Raw genomic sequence first — 20,255 nt, 5'->3', positions numbered from 1 at the left:
AATATAAGGTTAAAGTGTGGCTTGTAGTCAAAAGCACTTTGTGGCGACTGGTCACTAAGACTAGAATAGCACCGTATGAATGCAAGAATGCTGTGTGCCTGCTAGTGCCTTACAATGTAAAAATAACCAAACATTAATCAAATAAAGGTGGGGCGATTGTGGCTCAAAAGTTGGGCAGTCGCCTTGTAATCAGAAGGTTGCCGGTTCGAGCCCCGGCTTGGACAGTCTCGGTCGTTGTGTCGGTGGGCAAGACACTTCACCCGTTGCCTACTGGTGGTGGTCAGAGGGCCCGGTGGCGCCAGTGTCCAGCAGCCTCGCCTCTGTCAGTGCGCCCCAGGGTGGCTTGCCATCACCAGTGTGTGAACGGGTGGGTGACTGGATATGTAAAGCGCTTTGGGGTCCTTAGGGACTAGTAAAGCGCTATACAATACAGGCCATTTATCAAATAATAATTATTTATTCTGAGCCGATATTAAAACAGACATAAAAAGAAAGACTGTGAGGGTCATAAGACTATGGAGGGACCTGAGCTGCCATTTCAGCAAGTGTATGTGTGTTCAAAACACACACACAAGGTTTCTTACCACTGCTTTGAATCCACAGACTAGTTGGGTCAAGCTTTGTATTTATAAATTGTACTTATGACATTTTTATGACATAGAAGTGAGACCAGTGTTTAACTCTTCTGATGTTATTGTACAACCATGTAATGGTTATACGAGGTTATATAATAGATCCTAACAGTTCTACACACCATTTTCACTTTGAATATAATAATATTAAAATATAGACATGACATGAATTATCGCTGTTAGGCTTTCATGTCTTAGTAAAGTGTGAAGCAATAGCTTGTGATAACAAATGTTTGTTTTTTTGTGGAGGGACAGAACATGATCAATATGTGAGGGTTAAATGTTAAAGCTTTAAATAACCTTAAATAAACATGATACCGTTATTATTTACAGTTACACTTTAGGTGCCATCAATAGGAAATTATGTTAGAGATGGGAAAAAAATGGTTTCATGTCCAATTAATTTAGCACATAAATGGAAGAAGAAATTAAAGTGGCCAAACCAGAAACAGCAGTTGAATTACTAACATGTTAGAGGTACACGCTATTCTTGGGTTTCATCATGCCGATATCTTAAAGCAAGAACTAATTAAGGACATGATCCACGATGACCTGCATTCAATGGAGCACTTCAGACCATTTCAGGGCAGGGGGAGGGCACGTAATTTTCAAACAACTGCTCAAAATAACCTCAGAGTTGGGAGACAATTTCAGATTACAAGTGGTGATAGTTTCAGAGACGCAAACAGGTAATAAATGTAAACAGCTTTAGGCCATCAAAACTCTTTATTATTCACAGGAAATTATTTCTTATTTATAAAGATTTCCACAAAAAGAATTGACCTTCATAAAGTAAATTTCTTTAACAAAAATGTTCCCCTGATTGAATTAATCTTTCTTCTCATGAAAGAATACAAACACACATTAATTAATTCCTTTAACAAATACACACAAAAGTAAACATGGAAATCTGTCCATTGTCCTTTTCTGTGCCCGGTCCTGCAGAGACCTGCACTTCAGACAGTGTCTGCCTGCTTACGTCGTGCCTGTATGAAGGGACTTAGAGTGAAGGGGCTTATTGATCGTCTTCTATGAGTGAAGTCCAGGCATTAGTTCCAGCAGGGTGAGTCGACAGCTGTCCATGAGCCACTCTACTGGGCCTACATAGCAGGGCTGAGTGGAGCTGGGATGTGCACTTTTGATTTTGATCTCCCCAACATCACTTCTATTGACCGATGCACTGTCCTGTGCCTTACTTGCTGAGAGAAGCACTTGCTGAGGCCTTGCTGGAAACCCGGACACAAGCCACTGTTGCATTATCCGGGCTGCCGTTGACAAGCTTGTGATGATGAATCTTCCATGGTCTGTTGAGACCCAGCCCTAATCACTGCTGTCATCTACTGGCAACTGCTGTATCCACTGACCACAGCAATCACAAGTTGGGTTATCATGGTACACAGGGCTGGAAATTCCAGTGTTTGTTATCTAGATATAGATGTGGACTCTATCCAAAGTTGGGTCAATCTGTTGTGAGAGCAGCCCACTTTTCCACATCTAATTTTTTCTTTGAAGACCAGAAACTTTTATTGGCAGGTTACTTTATACTTTTAACAGAATCCAATAAAAATAATTGTCAGTTAAAGCTATTATTATTTTCCAAACCCCCAAAGAAGTATCCAACAGTCAATCTTGACGTTCTGGTTAAATTGATCTTTTTGGATTTGGGAATTTTAAACTCATGCTGGAATCTGAAATGTCCATGGTTACACATTAAAAAAAAAAAAAAATTAGTTAAATAAGGAGGTAGGGACACCCATGTGCTTTATGTGTTTGCGTCAACCAAAACTTAGTATTTTACATCATTTGTGGTAGCCCAGTTGCCTTAACCCTATTTTGTAAGACAGATAAAGCTGTGAGGGGCTTACCACTTGATCTGGTGACACAGGCTTGCTTGTTCCAGTTCTCAGAGACTAAGAAAAAAATCTCGATATATCCTGTGTCATCCTGATGTAGCACCTGTGCATGAATCCAAAGAAAAAAAAAATACAGTGATACATTATTATTTATATTTCATTTACAAATAATACACTTCCAACTAAAATTTGACAGTTCTTAAAAAAAAAAGAAAAGGCAAAAAGAAAGGCTCCTTATGAACACAAAAGAACCAATGGTGAGTTCTGCCATCTAGTGGTCATTAAATGGAATGCAACAAATGGAGGCCTCAAATGCTTCCAAGCTTGCCTGTACCCATTATTAATTACATTCCTCCCTTTTCTCTTCTTTAAGTTTAATATAATACACCCCAGAGAGTCTGATCAGTTCATGAATCCCAGTGAGTCTCTGGGTGCCCATCATTACTGGATGACATCATTTTCTTAGCTCTCAGCAGCCTTCGGCCCTCCTCGTAGTCGTCTTGGTCCACACTGATCAGCAGGCGCACGCCTTCGGAGCCCGCTGCGTTCCTCAGAGAGTCCGTGATGAATACTCCCTTCAGGGCCTCCAGCAGAGCTCCGCTCAGGTAGTCACTCCAGAAAGCCTCGAGGTTGGCCAGCTCCGTGAACTTGATGTCGCAGACGATGGATCCCAGGTCTCTGGCACGCAGCAGCGAACTCGCTTGACTGAACAACTCAAACTGCCGCTCCAGTGGCTGCCGCTTGTCCGAGGCGACGCCGTTGCGTAATGCCGATTCGTGCTCCAGGTATTCCGCCCGGACACGCAGGCGGATATCTGATAATGGCAGAGGGAGGAGGAAGTAATGATGGACAAAAGGGTGAGTGGCAGTGAGGAGAGAGAGTAATGGTAGGAAGAGCAGAGGGGAAGTGAAAAAGGAAGGAGGAAAGTGAAGGTTACCCAGAAAAGGAAAAAAAAAAAAAAAAAAAAAAAAAAGAGAGAAAAGAATGGATAGGCCCATGACAGAAAAGGAGGGGTGATGAAGTTGAAACAAAGATGGGGGAGAGAAAGAAACAAACATGAAAACAATGTTAAAAGATGGCTCATTCAACTTTGTGCAAGACATCAAGCAAAAAGAGATTGTAGGAGTACTAACTGGACTTAAATATTTGATTTTACCAAATCATGACAAAGTAAGTGAATACGGTGGTGGAACAGGGCAAATTATTTACGAAGGGCAATGGACTTAGACCAACCCATGTGAACTTTTGTGCTCAATACAGCTACAAGCCCCTCTCGTCTGTTTCAGTGAAAGATATTCAGAGCACTGAGAGAAATCGTCTTTAGCTCATCCGGCTGTGTAGATCCCTTTTCTTTTTTTGGATGGACAATTCCTTTTTAGGTACTTATGGTTTTTAGCAACATGACTGAATCAGAAGACGCTGGTGCATGAGAATTTTCTGTACGACAGCCAGCATGGTCCTCATAAATCACGGCTGTAGCGTTTGTATACTGAATATGATTAAATGAACTTGGCACCCTGAGCAAATATCGCAGCGGGGGTAACAAAAACAACTCAGCAGTGACAAGCCCGGGAGTGGCTTTTGTTCCTGACAGGTGTTTATAAAGGGCAGATTCATTCAGATCAAAATGGGTAAGGCTGAGAATAGATAGCGTCTGGAGTTCCGTAGTAACAGGATTGGTGGTCATGCAACAGCACAGCGAGAAAGATTAGAGGATACATACTGTACTGAGCAAGAGCAACGCTGAGATCATCTCCCATGTCATTAATCCAGAGCTCCAAGTGGGAAATCAGCTTCTGACGACTTTTGCTGCAACAAAAATCCATTTCTCCCATTCAAACCCCTTTAGCAGATGTAAACAGTATTTACCAGCAACATTTCTTCCAGAAACATTCGCATTAAGAGTCTCACTGAATTCATGTGCAGAAGCTGCTTTTTCATATTTGCATCTGAATGCATGATGACATTTTATGAAGCAAATAAGGAAGAAAAAAAAAAAAAAAACTTACAAAGGAGCACTGTGACTAAAAATAAACAAAATGGCTCAAAGGAAAAAAAAAATCAAATCAGCTTTAAATGCTACAACATGAAATACTTAATTTTGAAGGAATAAGCAGCACATGGTCACATCACAAATGTTTGAATGAAATGGACCCAGAGGTACTTCTAATAAACTCACGCTTGCCTCTGACAAAAACCCAGAGTATAAGGTAAGCATGATTACGAGACTGTCTTGAACTCTTCTTCATGTATGTACCAGAGGATTAGTGTACACTTTAACACACGCTTTGACTTGAGAGTCACATCCACCCCTCTTGCAGCCATGTTTTGTTTGGGGCTATAGGGAATGGCGCGAGACTCAAGAGGGATAAAGTTTGGAAAATGCCAACATTAGAAATGCAAATGTTGAATTAAACCATTGATTTTGCATCTCTTAACATTTGTAGAAGAGCAATAAGCAAACAGTGGCTTTGCATTCATGCCCCACAAGTCTGTAATTAGATTACTATAAAAACAGACGACTTGTTAGAAGGGGACACTAAATCAACACATTTTAAGCCATGTTTAAAATGTGTAGTTTTTACATGAAAATCATTTGAATGAAGGAAGAATGTTTTCTTCAAAAGGGATTTATGGTACAAAAATATAAAATGTCAAGATTTTTTTAAAGAAACCTTCGATTATAGTTCAAGTTTTGTTTATTAAATCATGTCTGTGTTACAATGTTTCAATAAATTGTGTTAGACTAAAATAACTTTTGTGGTAAATTCATTGGCAATACAGAAGCCAGACACACAGAAAAACTGTTGCACCAAAGATCATCATCACAGAATGTAAAACATCTGTAAAAACTATTCATTCCCTTTATATGTTCATTTAATATTTAAAAAAAAAAAGTTGGGCTAGTACTATAAATGCATTACAAACACTTGAGTGATTTGTCACTCTAAAGTATTACTTAGAGAAAAGCTAAGTCACATGACTCATCAGTTTAATATCATGAAAAAATTTGCTCATCTCTATAGAGCACACTGTACTTGTGCAACATTTAGTGAAGAAGAGCACCAAGATGTCTACAGGAGGTCTACACAATCCTAAAGCTGACATGGAAACACTACCTATAAAACCAGCGGGCTACTATAGAGGAAGCTGGCATTACAAAAGTGGAGGATCCACGTGGAATTAGGCTTATTTTATGAATTCTGCCCACTGCTTTCACAAGTCAGTAACTCCTCACCACTACAAACACATTATCCCCACAAGTGTGATGGTGGCTGCGTCATGCTGTGTGGAGGCTTCGCTGCAGCAGCTTCTGAAGGTAGAGGGTAAATTGAATGCAGCAAAACTCCTGAGAAATCCTGAAGGAAACCCGCTGCAGTCCGAGTCACATACGTTTTCAACACAATAAGCTACAGTTTTTCACCCCAACAGATTTGTGTTGACTTCGAAACTCACACTTGTTGATCACTAGCAGGAGTCCATTGTGATTTAATGAAGTTATATAAAAAAAGATTACGTATCCATCGTTGTGGCAAGCACATGGATAAATTTGCAGTTTGAGCATTTTTGTGTTTTGAGGTGTGAACTATCATAGAAGATTAAACAGACTACACATAATCTAACTTTATACAATATTCAGTATGGACAGAGGAAAATATGAAGTTCGAGCACCATTAACAATTTGACCTTTTTGGATCATTATAGAGTGTGTGAGGGCTGAGGGTACAATAAACACCTGCCCTTCATGCAATTACTCTATTTATGGATGTCCTCCATTTTGCCTTCCCATTTCATACTGAGGAGGATGGAGGCAGAGATAGTGACAGTGAGGAGGCCATTTAAAAGCACAGGAACACAGTGATAGTCATTTTGTTAGGGTTACAGAGCACTTCACGCTTCATCACACATAGAGACATCCACTTAGACAGGACATTAGGAACCACAGCTTTCATTTTCTCACTTTAAACACCAAGTCCGTTTGGCTCCTCATCTCACCCCACCAAAAGGAGGGAGGGGGGAAAAGAGAAAAAGTTTAAGTACCCATTTACGAGGAGTCACTTGGCACGGAGAGCTTCAACTCTTTATCGATCCGTTTTTCTGTTGAACAACTGACCAAGAGAGTGGAGAGTTAGGGGGGTATTGAGAGACAGGCAAAATATCTGTGTCTGCCTGAAGAACTTTTTCCCTATAGTTTAAAAAAAAAAAAAAACATAAATCCTCTGTACCGTTTTGTGTAGTTTGAATATTTACTGTTCATTCTCTCCTTCTCTTTGTGTGTGAGGATATAGTTTTCCTGACACACAGGGTGCTCTGTTTAGAACTGCGAACACAGACAAAGGAGAGAAACAGACAAGCACAAGTGGGTTGCATAGTGGTTAAATGGACTGTTCCTCCCCCAACATCAAGCAGGCATGGCACAGCAGTCACTTCTTAGTTTTAATGAGGCTTCAGTAAGGCCAATAGTTTGCATTGGCAACTTAATCAGCTCAGAAATGCATTTACTGCTCTGAACTATAACAAGGTAAAATCTAAATGGGATACTTGGATTACCCTTACCTTGACCAAATCTCTTAACCTTATCTTCCGGCCCTTTATTTGTGCCGCACCGTTAATCAACAGTGCTCATTAAACCAAGGAAGGGCCTTCACAAGCACCCCATTTAGACACAAAAACACTACTGAGCTGAATGTGCAAACACCTTTAAGACATTTGTAACAGCAGTTGTCATTGTCAGAATGTAATTGAGATACTTCACTGAAAATGACCTAAGAGATGATGAATGGTGACAAGAAAGAGTATTTGAGGTCTGTTCAAATGCTATGGGCCAGCATTGGACTGAACTGCCCTATCTATCTCTGCTCCATCTTGACAAACGCACACCAGGGCTCTCACAGGGCACAGAGATAAGATACAGCATGAGCTTCCTTCAGCAGAGCACTGTTCGGTGATTTTCCCCAGAACGGCTTGAGTAAAGGTTACATGGACATTTTTTTCTTTTTTTTAAAGAGCTGTCTGTTGGCAGCCATTTTAGATTTGGTGCAATTGAATACATGGCCTTACAGAACAGGACTCTATGCCCAATTAGGATTTTTTTTTTTGTCTCTTGAGCATCCAGAACTGGCATCGTGATGTTTCAGTTTGCCAAAATAATATGAGTCAGTTCAATTCACAGGGCAGCCATTTATAAGCCTTGCACGTCTCCAATGGGTTCATATGCAGTGCTGACTCGCATTTTCTCAAACATGTCCAACACATTTCTGTTTCCACTTTGAGTTAAACTCTTCAGTGTACTTGTTCTAATTTTATTTTGTAAATCCTAATTTATCTCACCATGACCTCAGTCAAATATAACCTAAATCTCTGTTTGGGTTAGGCATCAGACATTACGTTTTTTTAATAAATGACCAGAACAGCTTTCACTTCTGCATTACTACTGAAACTTTCACCACAGCTAAAAACCTCCATGATTTCATCTGGTGTCATCCTCTTTAATAACATTTAGAAACTGTACTGTGTAATATGAGCAAAGGTCAGGGCTGGTGCACAGTGGCCATTTCAGAATATGAATCATTCAGACTGAACAATAGTAGGCTGGAGCAATTTGCTTTAAGTCTGGTGGCTTCCTTGACAGGCTACTGAATTTTATTAAAGTAGCAAAGTTAAGCAGACATTTTTCTGTAAGCTTCCACAATAATCTTTCTGCATGTTGTCCAAGACAAAACTAGACTTGTGCAACTTCTCTCAGCTCTCTTTTTAGGCTTTAGCCCATGACTAGAGACTGACCAATTAGGTCTTTCCAGAGAGAGAACTGGCTGTTGTACAACGAAGGCATTCACCACCCTTCATACGATGAAAAGTTTAATTAACTGTGAAAAGTTCTGCAGGAAAATCTGAAATGGCAGCTCTAAAATGGAGGACAGACTGACTCTGACAGTACACATACTTGCTGTATTTTTCCTCGGCTACTACGCTGCCAACTTAATTTTCCTGTAAGATTGAACTGTGCTGCATTGGTTTCCCAGGTTGTGTACGTAAATTAAGGTTAGACAATGTGATGAGTGGCTATGTTGTCAGTGTGGCTAACAGTTTAGTTTTCTTTACAGCTAAAGGTTTTCAGCTATGCCTAATTCAATGTCCTATTCTTGCCCATATAAAGCATCTGGTCATCTGGTTGGAAGAAGTTAGTTTCATTCTTTTCCCAAGCCTTACTCACATTTACTGGAATTTCTGCTGGACATATTTGTGAAAATATGTTAAGTTCCCGTGATTTCAAATATTGGGGAATTTAAAATACTTTCGTTACACGCTTCCCCTTTCGGTATGCTTTGAGTAAAATCAAACTGACTCAAGGTTTTCCCAAGATCACTGTACAGTCTTTGGGTTTGAGACTTACTGCTGAGGACTCTGGTAGTTCTGTGAAACACTGACACCAATAACTCTTGTCATTAATAGGCAGGAAGCTAAAAATCTCAAATAGAAGCTTTTTTTCTTCCACAGTGCACAAGACTAGAGAACATTACAGGATGATTTTTTCTGTTAAAGCAGATTATGTTTTCTGAAGGAGACAGGGTAAGGAGCAGCTACATTATGATACACAAGCATCGTATACAGAGCAAAGTGGCAGCACCAACCCCTGCTGTAACAAGGGGGAGAGCCTCTTTTACCTTAGGCATCGGCCCAGACTTGTGAGAGAGCGCATGACTGAGTTGATCGCGCACACTGCAGTATGTGCAGACAGAGTGGAGTGACAGACTTTTTTGTTTTGTTCCTCAGTCTCCATGATCCATTGTGTCTTAGGTTACTCGATCTGAGTCACATTCTTGAGTCAACCTGGTGGAATCAAATGTGGAGTCAAGACAGCAACAGTTCATAGTCACAGGCACATCACTCATCCTGAGTAGCTAAGAAAGGCTGTCCTTAATGATTTCTTCTTCTTTTATTTTTTGAATGAAGTGAGAATCATCGGGCTTTTGTTGTAATGAATATTTCTGACCAACAGGCAAAGATGGACATTCAAAAGAAGTTTGGGAAAGTCTACATGAATGACTAAGCAAACTTCACACAAAAGGGAAACTGATGTTAGTGTTATCTGTCTTTTTGTACCAAGACAAACTACCATTGATTTCTTAAAGGCAGGTAGTAGTGGAAATATGGACAAGGACGTTGACAATGGATTACATAGTGCAGCTTTTCAGTGGCGTTAAGACAGTTTCAAACAACTGCTAAAAAGTGATTTTTGGGGGATATGTAAGGTTTGACAGTTGTCAGAACCACTCTGGTTCAAGCTTAGCAATAAAGCAGAACAATGGCTCTATCTGGTAGTGATTGGACTGGACACTTATATTGAAAGAAAAGGGAATAAAACAAAAAACAAAAAAGGACAAGACACAGCCTACCAGTGAGCATTCTTATCAACAGCAGCAGCTGAACATAGTCCAAAAGGTTAGAGAAAAGAGAGGTGGAATGAAGGGAAAAGAATATAAAGGACTCCCACAGGGAGAAACTGATAAGGCAACAAAACTCTGATGTTGTATGTTTAAAAACGACAGTTAAAGGGTTATCATTAAGTCTCAACAAGATCATAGTGTACCAACAAAAACATAATGTGGAAATGCTTTAAAAAAAAAAAAAAAATCAAAGGGAAGCGCATCACATTGAGTTCTCAGACTTAAAAGTAGCTCTAGGATTTTTAAGCACATTTGGTACTAACATAAAAAGTATGAGCGCTGTGGTCTGTACAGCACAGAGAGCTTTAGGCAATATTGCAGTCCGGATTTTTCACCAAATGTGACACTGGGTTGAAAAACAAAACAGAAGGAAAATAAAAGTTTCCTCAACCCTGGAACATGTTTGGACTCTGTGCAGCTCCAGGAAGAGGTAAAGTACAGTGGCCTTTGCAAGCACACCATCTTCCACATTTTTATAAGTAGGTGTGAATCTAGTGTACCGCTCTGTGCTATTTAGGGATGGGAATCGAGAACTGGTTCTTGTCAAGAACTGGTTCCCAGTAGTCTACTTCCTTCAAATCGTTAGTCTGCCTGCCTATCGACCCTGCTTATCCGTTCTTGCACTCTTGCTACATTCAGCTGATTTAGTTTATGTGTAATAGGAGGAAAACAGTAGTGCAGTTTATGACGTGAATATGGACATTTCTTTTATTTTTTATTGTATAAAAGGATGAGAGCGCAATGGTAAAGTGGAGACTGGGACAGAAACAACTGCCTTATACTGTTAACGCAACTTCAACATTCCGCAAGCACAGCATGCTAACGCTAAGCTAAGCGGTAGGGCTGCACGATTAATCGTTAGAAAATCGCGATCTCGATTCATACTTATGTGCGATCTCATTTCCCATTTAAAAAAAAAAAAAAAGACGACGACGACTGTACCGCATTTTGATCCGGGACGTACTCTGCATGAAAACAAGCGCTCCCTCTTCCTGCTCAACAAATGACAAGGGCGGAGCCTTATACCACGTGATACAGAAGCTGTGCCGTGTGATGCTAAAATTAGCAGGGAAAAAAACAACAGAGAGCACGTCAGGGATGACGAGAAAGTGACAGGAGAAAATCCGTCCCGGTCAACCACCCAAACATCAATAACGGGAACCTTATACAGCGCTTCCCTATACCCGTCGAACTCCCGCAGGCACAAAGAAATTACGGAGGCTATCACTTATCACCTGACCAAAGATATGGCTCCCATCAACACTGTGCAAAACGAGGGATTTAGGAAAATGATCAACACCCTAGACAAACGCTACACAGTGCCGTCCCGCAACTATTTTTCTATTGTTGCACTACCTGCTCTATACACGCAGTGTCGAGCAACGGTGGAGACGGAATTTCAAGCAGTACGACATTTTGCGGCAACAACAAAACGTGAGACATTTGTTGTTTTTATGTTTACTTATTGTTTTTATGTTCAGTCTCAACTGTTACGAAGTTGATGTGCAGTTAATAAGTGCAATAAATATTTATACTGGAAAAGAGAATCGTGATCTCAATTCTAAGCCAAAAAATCGTGATTCTCATTTTATGCAAAATCATGCAGCCCTACTAAGAGGAACTCAGAGTGATGCTAAAGCTGAGTGAATGCTGACTTAAGCCCAGCACCATGATAAAGTGAGCCATTAGTTATAGTGAAGCAGCCACTGCTGAACTTCAACAGGTAACAAACTGATGAGCAGTCATACTGCAGTCTCCGTTTCTACAGTGGAATCACCAAGACGATTGCTTTAAAGTCTCTTGGTGATGGTTTTTTATCTTCGACTTGCATTGTCGGCTTTGTGTTCATACCTAAATACTAAGAGAAAGATCACGTTTGTCCTTATTAGGATTTGTGATTATGAGACGGTCAGTTTCAGATCATTTTACAGAGTAACACTAAAGTAATGTAACAAGTAGTATAACAAATGTCTTTCTCCTGGAAGTAATTAAATAACGTACTGCATTACTTTTAAGAAAAGTGTTCTGTGAAATATGTGCAACAACTTTTTAAATTTATTTTTTTGAGTAGTGACCCCAACACTGATCACAACAAAGAGGGGAAATGCCTCCAACATGCACAAACATTTCACCACCTAGTTAATTACGTACGCAATTAATTTGCATGAATTTGATATGCTGCTTAGAAGTGCTGGCGACTCTCAAAGTGGAGGCAATGAGAAATCGATAAGGAACCGAATCAATAAGCAAAATCGATAAAGAAATCGGAATTACTAAATTCTTATCAATTACCATCCCTACTGCTATTTAATTTGTCCATTTCTCCCAAGTCTACAAATAACATGTTAAATTGTATGCTAACTTTTAAACACGAATCTTCTTAAGCATGAACTTGGCGCTTTTATGCATTTTTAAACATTTTGGCATTCAAGATTTAGCATAGATAAACAACATCAGAATTGAAGAAACTAAACAGGAAATATGATGATGCCAGGGAGGTGTTAATAGGCTGAAAATTATATTCTCGTCTGTTTAAAGAAGGAAAAATGAGCAGCAGGGGTAAATAGCAGGATGAAGGTACCACAGAAGACAAGAGAAAAAACAAAAAAATAAATAAAAAGAAAGACACTTTGAAAATGCATGAGTTGCACTTACCACAGGAAACTTTTTGTGGCGCTGGTGGTGGAGGCAGAGGATGACTTTGCCTGCTTGTTTTCTTGGACTTACGGCTCCAGCCATTTCCCCTCTTCTTCCTCCGCCTACTTGCACATGGCCCAGCCACAGGAGTGTAAATACCTGACAGAAAACATATTGACTGAGTTCAGGGATGCAAGACAAAAATAACAGCAAAGGACTATTTTTAGCTTTTCATCGAAATTTTACTGCTGATATTTGATCACAACTTTCAACAAGAAAAATGCCTGTTAAGATCATGGTGCGTACACAGCGTTCTTCCCCACACAAGACACAGATCAAAAAAAAAAGAAAAAAAAAAAGGTTTTAACCACCAAAAATTATTTTTTAAATATTATTATTTTAATTAGGATAATAATCACTGACATATATAATAGTCAGAAATACACAAAAGGCACCGATTTATGTGGGAAAAAAAGTAGCAGCTTCCATGCCTTAATTTATATTTTGCATATAAGCAGAGTCAATCAGGCTAAAGAAGGCCAATTCTGAACCACAAAAGAATCTGGTACACACACACACACGTTTTCAAATCATCATTAATCAGCTTGAAGACACTTAAGAACGTACTTCAGTTTGGCCAAATACTAAAGAGCAGTAAACTTACCAGTTTCTAATTGATGTGCGAAAGATGTAAGAGGAGTTTCGGTCTCCCTGCAGCTGCTACTTATTCCAGAAGTACACACCGACTCTGTGCTTTCTATCTCATACCTCTGTCCAATTCTCTCTGGAGAAACTGAAAAGCATAAAAAACACATAATGGCAAACTATTTGAGATCAACTACAGCAGGACATAACCTCAAGATCCTCACCTGTCCTCCTTTTCTTGTGGGACACTGAGGGTAGCAGGTCATGACGGGTAAGGACTCTTAGAAGTTGCAGTAGTGGTGCCAGGTTTCCATCACTAAAGTATCCTCTCCTCTCGAGCTGTAGCAACAGCTCAAGGCCACTCTTGGGTTTTGGGTCCAAAAAGGGCTGCTGTGACCCCGTAGGCTTTAATTGCTGCCATGCTTTTAGTAGCTGTGGACTTGGGGCCACACCTGGATCATCTGGATTGTCCTCACGGGGTTCAACTGTCCAGCCTGCGGGATCGAGAGGATGTGTCGCGGAGCAAGTTTCATTCAGAAGGAATGACAGGACTTCAATGTCAGTCTCGGTCAGCTGAGAACCAACTACTTCAAAGACTTCATGGAGAGACAACATCCCATAGTAGTTGAGGCACTCTGTTTCATCCCAGTACAGTGAATCCCTGAGTGGGTACCCTTGATGATGCACTGCAGCCATGGTCAGGATTTGGCTATGGACCTTTCCCACGTTTCAGCCAGTGATAAGACTACAAAAACAAATAGAAGAACAATTACTATTAAAGTTTTTTGATGTCTAACAAGATACATCTGAGTAACCATATAAACCAGATAAGTAGGGTTGGGTACTGAGCTGGTGCTGTTGAGGGAACCAACCAAAATATGTCAGTGCTACTGTTAATCAGCACCAAATTCTGGTGCCAGAAAAAAAAAAAAAAAAACTGGGTTAGAGAAAGAAAGAAAACAAGATGTCAATAATGCTACATACTGAAGAGGAACAAATGACAGGGCAAAGGTAGCGGTAGAATGCTGAAAGCATTTTCAGGTGTGGTTACATGTTTTTTAAAAACTCTCTCTAACACTTGTAGTGCAAAGTCCAAAGCAACACATCTAATCTGCATTTACACCTGGTCAAACAAAAATAGAGCTAAAGCTGAAGAGTGTGCCATATTTTCTAGCCTGAAAGCCAAATTCACTAGAGGACCTGCAGCTTTAACTCTAGCGTAACTGTAGCCAAAGTACAACTAATCGAACCAATGGATGATGAAGCTTTTAGTGAGACATTGACATCTGCTTCAGGTAAAAACTAGGTAGCTGGACAATATGTCAGAGAAACGGGGCTGTTTTCACTGCATTTGTTGACATTTTTACTTTTCAGTACACATAATGCATTGTACTCAGCGTTCCTGTAAAGGCTGCAATTCTCATTTAACAGGCTTGACCTCGAGTTCCTTCCATGTTCTATACTCCTACTTTTAATTGCATTACATACACTAAACAATGTCATCTGTGTCGCTGTTTAAGCTATAAAACGCCGCTCCAACAAATCCCGTGTAGCTACATATAAACTGCATTAACCACTAAACTGTATTCATCTATAAAACATAGCAAGCCGTTTGTGCCATGTAACACAGTCAATGATCATGTTGGCGTAATACTGCAGCGTTACGCCCGTTCTCTAGTCTCTACCATTATATGGCTGCATCAGCTAGCTCAGCAGTCCTTGCCATTTTCACCCTCAGCTCGAAACAGTTTTTAAACGCGTAACGGAGAACCCCCTTATAACCACTTTATTTCCATTTACGCTCAGAAACGTACACTAACCAGTTGGAAGCCAAAGATATTAGCCGTTCTTCAGACGCCCAGTAACAACCGGTGGAGCAAAATTTTCCCCTTTGACAAGTTATGTAACCAGTCACGTTTATCTGTGGAAAAAAGCATAACAAACATCAAGAACTGCAATGCAAACAGCGGTTTAGCCAAATAACAAACCTGAAATTAACAGGTGTGCTACATTTCTATATACGCACTGAAACATATAACAGTAACTATAGGGTTAAAATATATGTATATATTTTTCCTCTATATGCATTACCGATAAATACAAAGAACAGAAATGGATATCGCTTGCTAGCTACTAACGTTAGCTTACTTCAGCTTTAAATTGGCTGTAGTATCGACAAGCATTGGGTCACATACATGAAAGCGTGAAAAAAGCACCAGTAGATTAATATTCAAAGCATTTTAACGGGATATTAATCAAGAAACCCAAAGTAACTGGGGGCGACTCACCTCCGGGTGGGTTGAATGATCTAGTAACTTCCACAGCAACGTGCAGTTCTGCACTACGTCAACGCTGAGGAATTGACCAATCACAGCCCCCTGACTTCCACGGCGACACCCAGTCACGTTTTTGCTCTCGCTGATCTTTTGAACTGATCTGAAGACAGTTTTTCATAAACAGTCACTTTATCGTATTGATCAAGTCAGTAAAGACAGCTGATTCAAGGGCGCCCCCCCCCCTGTTTTTTTTTTCGTTTTACTTTTTTTGTCTTAGCTTCCACATGAAAAAAAAAACAAACCAAAACAAAAACAAATCAGTACTTTAAGCGAGCTTTGCAGCGTAGTGTCCATAAGCATATAAGCACAAGAATATGTACTGCAGCAGGCTACACCCAAACGTAGCAGAGGGAAAACTGCTGGATGCTGTCAGTAGGTGGCGGTGTTTGGAACCAAGGCAGCTAGGAACAACAACAAGGAAGGCAAATAAGAGCCACATCATATCCGTAAACTAAAACAGCAACAAAAGGTCTGAGGCAGTCCCATTAAACTCATCTCCTGCTGTGAGTATATGTAATTAAACCATTGTAAATTTGGCAGTTGATATTGTTCATTTTTATTTCGGTTCATTTTATTTAGGTGTGTAAAGTTGGGCTACGATAAAATCATAAATCCGCTTCGACTGGAGTGGTTATTAGCAGAGAAGCTAGCTGCGACAGAATTTGAACAACAAGAGTTATTAAGAACAACTAGGAGTTATGATGGACTACATACCGGGGTTTAAAAATGTCATTCAGTTAGGATTCTTGACAAATTAAAAATAAAATAAGTGAGTATTCCTTGGAAATGTTGTCGTATGTTTAATGATGTGGCATTGACCAAGCCCTTTTGCTGACGAACATTTTCCTCTGCCTACTGTTGCTAAGCTCGGTCTTTTGTGTTGAGTGTTGTTTCTTCAACCTCTGGGAACGACAGGACTGAGAAATGCAGGAATATAAAAACTGGTGTTGGTCACGAACTTCATTCTACACTGGCTGACCTGTTTATAAATACTTTAGTTAACCATTTATATGGATATAAACAAAGAGAGGGAATCAATTAAGTGGTGCCAGAATGGTGCCCTTCTTCTCCTTTTGACTGTTCTCTTTAGGGGTAACCACAGCAGATCAGATTTCCTCTATCTCGCTGATTATATCCTCCACATCCATGACCCTGAGCCTCCACTCCTTCCAGCTTCACTGTTACGTCTGCCTCACTTTCAGTCACATGTATTCTATCTTACTTCTACTGAGTTTCATGCCCAGATTTTGGTGTTATAATATGATGGTTTAAAACAACTTATGTTGCTAAATATAAACGTCTATTGGGAGTCAACATCATAAGTATGTGCAAAATTGCATAGCAGGATTTTTTGTGTGTGTGTGTGTGTGTGTATATAAAAACAAATTGGCACCCCTGAAATAAATTTAATCTGGTTTGCTAATTGAGGTTTATTATAGTCAAGCTTCAAATACTTTTTTTAATGAGCTGCTCAGGAATAACAAAAAATAAAAGGCATTGGCAGCAAAAATATGAGTCAGAGAATCATAACTTTAAACCTATATGAGTCTTACTTCATCCACCAGTGTTGTTGTGTAGGGGAAGAAAGCTTTTTTTTTTTTTTTTTTCTTTCAACCTTATCTTGAGACCAAGTCAGTTTGATTGTAGTGTTTGTTTGTTTTTTATCTTTTGTCTTTTTGAATCTTGGAAGTTTTTACATTTTGATGAAAATTAAAATTTGATAATGAATCAAAATAACTGCCTAACTTCCTAGAATCAAAATAACTGTGGCATTTCAACATTTCTATCCATTGGTGAGATTTGCTTCTAGAGGGACTTGAGAATTAGTGATGGAAATGTTTTACAACTGGTATTTACATTCTGTGTTTTCTTCCTTGCAGTTGTCTGACAGCAGACTGTGTACATGCCATCTGGAGTGCCAAAGGGGGAGAACTGTCAAGTGGACATGGACAGCAAGGCAGGAGATCTGTTCACAGCTGAGGATGCTCATCCTACAGGCACAGGAGGCACAGGAATCCTGGCAAAGTATGAGTTTAAATGTGTTTGTCTATCTCAGATTTATCACACAATAGAGCTGACATGTGCTTCTGCATCTGTTATACCTGCTACTAATGTTTGTAAGCTTAATGAGCCACCAAGTGATAATATAAATTTTGCACATGTCATAACTCCTCTTAATGTTTCTGGTTCTTAATGTCTTCATCTTATTTCATAGGCTCTGGCTTCCCAAAGGCATCTCAGCTAGCATGGCTAAAGAGTGGTTCGACAAGCGCCGATTATCCATTCGACCTTGGGCCAGTTTTGTAGACCAGCGCAAGTTTTCAAAACCCCGCAACTTTGGAGACTTGTGCAAGAGGGTGGTGAAAAATGTGGAAATTTACAACAGCAACTACACCTTCATCTTCTTGGGGCTTATCCTCTACTGCATGTAAGCCCAAAACACGACTTTGTTCGGAGCTCATAAATCTGGTTAGGCCAATGAGAAACGGGGGAAAAGGGAAGCGGTAGTAAAAAAAGAAAGAAAGGAATGAAATTTTCAGCTGATACACTGTAATAAACGATTGGACTGTTGATGTTTCCTCTCTTCAGCATCAGCTCGCCCATGCTACTGATCGCCTTGGCTGTGTTTGCCGGTGCCTTTTACATCATTCACATCAAATCTTTGGAGTCTAAACTGGTTGTGCTCGGTGAGTAAAAGTGTCTCAAATAACTCGGACAATCACATAAATACCTGCTTGTTGAATCACCGGCAAGTAATATAAATGTTTTTTTGAGCAGCTACTTTAAGATAAAGCTAGCTCGAATAATTAAACATCAAACTTTAAGTTGTATATCTTTATTCATCTATTTATTTATTTATTTATTTATTTATTACCTCTAAATTGTTGTGTATAGAAATTAAATCAATGGGTTAATGAAGCAACCTATTTCTGCCCGCAAATTATTGTTCTCTACTATTACAGTTCTCAGTAAACCACAAAAGATGTCAGTTTAGTGAAGAATAAGCTAAATTTATGTAAGATTTTAGTTTGAGAAAATAAAACATCTTCATTTTTATGGAGTCTTTAATTGCTGTCGTAATTTGTGTTCTCAAACCAGGCAAAGAGTTGACTACGCCTCACCAGATGAGCCTGGCTGGAGCCATTTCTCTGCCTGCGTTCTGGTTAGCCGGAGCTGGCGCTGCCGTGTTTTGGGTTCTTGGTAAACCAAACCACATTATACTTGTTCTGTGTTACTCTTTTGAATCTTTGTTTTAAAAAAAAATGTTATTGTGTTTTTCTGATTTTGGAAATATAATTGAACATATTCCACTGCTGTCTGCAATGCTAACATTTCTCTAATAGTGGAACCTAAATCTTGTTCACGCATTTGTAAGAAAAACCTTCTTCTTTGTTACTTTCTCTTCACATCCATTTTATACTGCTATAATTCATCTTCCCAGGAGCAACGCTGTTTGTGATTGGCTCTCATGCTGCGTTTCGTGAGCTGGAGGGATCGGACATGGAAGAGCTCCTCATGGAGCCCGTATAAAGACCAGGCTAAACTATCAGCAGGCGCCGGTTGGCTATCAGTCATCATGTTGACCCTGCAAATATGTTTGCACACAGGAAGAGCTGTTCATATATATGTTTCTTAGCTTGTTAAATTCCCTGTGTTTTAACCCCTTACCATGGTATCAAGAATGTACCTTGTCATGTTACTGACAGCTTTTTGAAGCTCATTTAAGCACATAAATTGCCATAGAACACAAAAATGGATTTCTGAACGTAAGTCTAACCACACATTAATGCAGATTATATGCCTTCTATGTTCATTTTAAACCTTGGATGCCTCTGATTTGTGTAAAATAGTCTTTCATTCCTTGCAATATTTCTCAGCTTATATCTTAATGGGCTATCTGTGCTGTGCTCTCTGCTGTAGATATTTGGGCTAATACATTCTCTCTGATTTGAATAATATGTATCAATGTAATCTTTACACTTCTAAAGAGAATTTGTGATTGTTTCCAAAGGAAAGTGCAATTTAAAGCTTTAAAACTGTATCTAATGCTAATGCACAAACACACATTATCATTATTGTTATTATTATTATTATTATTAGACAAATGCAGGTTTGGTCATTCAGATAGGCTTCTTATATAGATGGCTTGATGATGACACATCTTTAAAGGTCAGTACTTAATCATGGTATTTTACATCGGGTTTATAATTTCCTTGTTAGCATGTATACATGTTTAGCTTGGAACTTGGAGGTGTAACGTCACATAAATGTAAAATACTTTATTGAAATTCATCGTTCGTTTACATTCTGATAAAAGTTGGGTGTTTTGTATCTATATTTTCTCAGTGCAATAAACTCTTAAGGCCAGCTTATCCAATTCTCGCTTTCTTTCTTTTTTATTCAGTATCAAATTAAGTCATATTTATTTCCTCTAAAGTTGCTATTACAGTTGACTTTTGTTTGTGCATGCATAGCAGGAGTTGTAGTGAACTCGGTGTCCCTCGGCAACACTTAGGTCTGTACATGTTCTCATTATTCTGCTCCAGTCTGAATACACAGTGGAATAGGGCACTTCCAGCCCTTGTGGCTCCTCTCCTCTGCCTCCAGTATACCAAGCACCGCAGCGCTCACCAACCCCCTCTTGTCCCCCTTTTCACGTGACCCCTGTGACCCTGTGCTCTGTGACAGCACAGCGAAAGGACC

General features: G+C 39.6%; 2 protein-coding genes across 5 annotated transcripts; one reads left to right on the top strand and one right to left on the bottom strand.

Annotated features, from left to right (window-relative positions):
• Positions 1 to 1,348: 1,348 nt before the first annotated feature.
• On the bottom strand, positions 1,349 to 15,720 carry dedd1 (death effector domain-containing 1). 4 transcript variants are annotated; one of them, XM_080895675.1, is made up of 6 exons: positions 15,504 to 15,720; positions 15,036 to 15,136; positions 13,440 to 13,960; positions 13,235 to 13,354; positions 12,589 to 12,729; positions 1,349 to 3,299 (listed from the first exon to the last, which is right to left on the bottom strand). In XM_080895675.1, exons 3-6 carry the CDS (start codon positions 13,909 to 13,911, stop codon positions 2,893 to 2,895), a joined length of 1,140 nt encoding a protein of 379 aa, XP_080751801.1. In that variant the 5' UTR covers positions 13,912 to 13,960; positions 15,036 to 15,136; positions 15,504 to 15,720; the 3' UTR covers positions 1,349 to 2,892. The 4 variants fall into 4 exon arrangements, with proteins under 4 accessions (XP_080751801.1, XP_080751800.1, XP_080751798.1 ...); XM_080895674.1 differs by having other exon boundaries at positions 13,235 to 13,363; positions 15,030 to 15,136; positions 15,504 to 15,712; XM_080895672.1 differs by having other exon boundaries at positions 13,235 to 13,363; positions 15,504 to 15,663.
• Positions 15,721 to 15,898: 178 nt separating this feature from the next.
• Positions 15,899 to 19,924, top strand: rabac1 (Rab acceptor 1 (prenylated)). The gene is made up of 6 exons (XM_080895676.1): positions 15,899 to 16,054; positions 17,432 to 17,576; positions 17,767 to 17,979; positions 18,141 to 18,238; positions 18,651 to 18,752; positions 18,994 to 19,924. The coding sequence occupies exons 2-6, from the start codon at positions 17,455 to 17,457 to the stop codon at positions 19,080 to 19,082; spliced, it is 624 nt and encodes a 207-aa protein (XP_080751802.1). The 5' UTR covers positions 15,899 to 16,054; positions 17,432 to 17,454; the 3' UTR covers positions 19,083 to 19,924.
• Positions 19,925 to 20,255: the final 331 nt, after the last annotated feature.

The sequence above is a fragment of the Rhamphochromis sp. 'chilingali' genome (assembly GCF_963969265.1).
Source record: "Rhamphochromis sp. 'chilingali' genome assembly, chromosome: 11".
Taxonomy (NCBI): domain Eukaryota; kingdom Metazoa; phylum Chordata; class Actinopteri; order Cichliformes; family Cichlidae; genus Rhamphochromis; species Rhamphochromis sp. 'chilingali'.
Note: the sequence above shows the minus strand (reverse complement) of the source record. Positions and strands in the feature narration are given on the sequence as shown.

Bases quoted from the DNA above. Each gene is read 5' to 3' on its own strand.
- dedd1 (XM_080895674.1), bottom strand. From the start codon at position 13,911: ATGGCTGCAGTGCATCATCAAGGGTACCCACTCAGGGATTCACTGTAC. The intron at 13,364-13,439 runs GTGAGGATCTTG...TATGCTTTTCAG, and splicing joins CCACAAGAAAAGGAGGACAG to TTTCTCCAGAGAGAATTGGA. The intron at 3,300-12,588 runs GTAAGTGCAACT...TGCCATTATCAG, and splicing joins GCCACAAAAAGTTTCCTGTG to ATATCCGCCTGCGTGTCCGG.
- rabac1 (XM_080895676.1), top strand. From the start codon at position 17,455: ATGCCATCTGGAGTGCCAAAGGGGGAGAACTGTCAAGTGGACATGGAC. The intron at 18,239-18,650 runs GTGAGTAAAAGT...TTCTCAAACCAG, and splicing joins GTCTAAACTGGTTGTGCTCG to GCAAAGAGTTGACTACGCCT. The intron at 18,753-18,993 runs GTAAACCAAACC...TCATCTTCCCAG, and splicing joins TGCCGTGTTTTGGGTTCTTG to GAGCAACGCTGTTTGTGATT.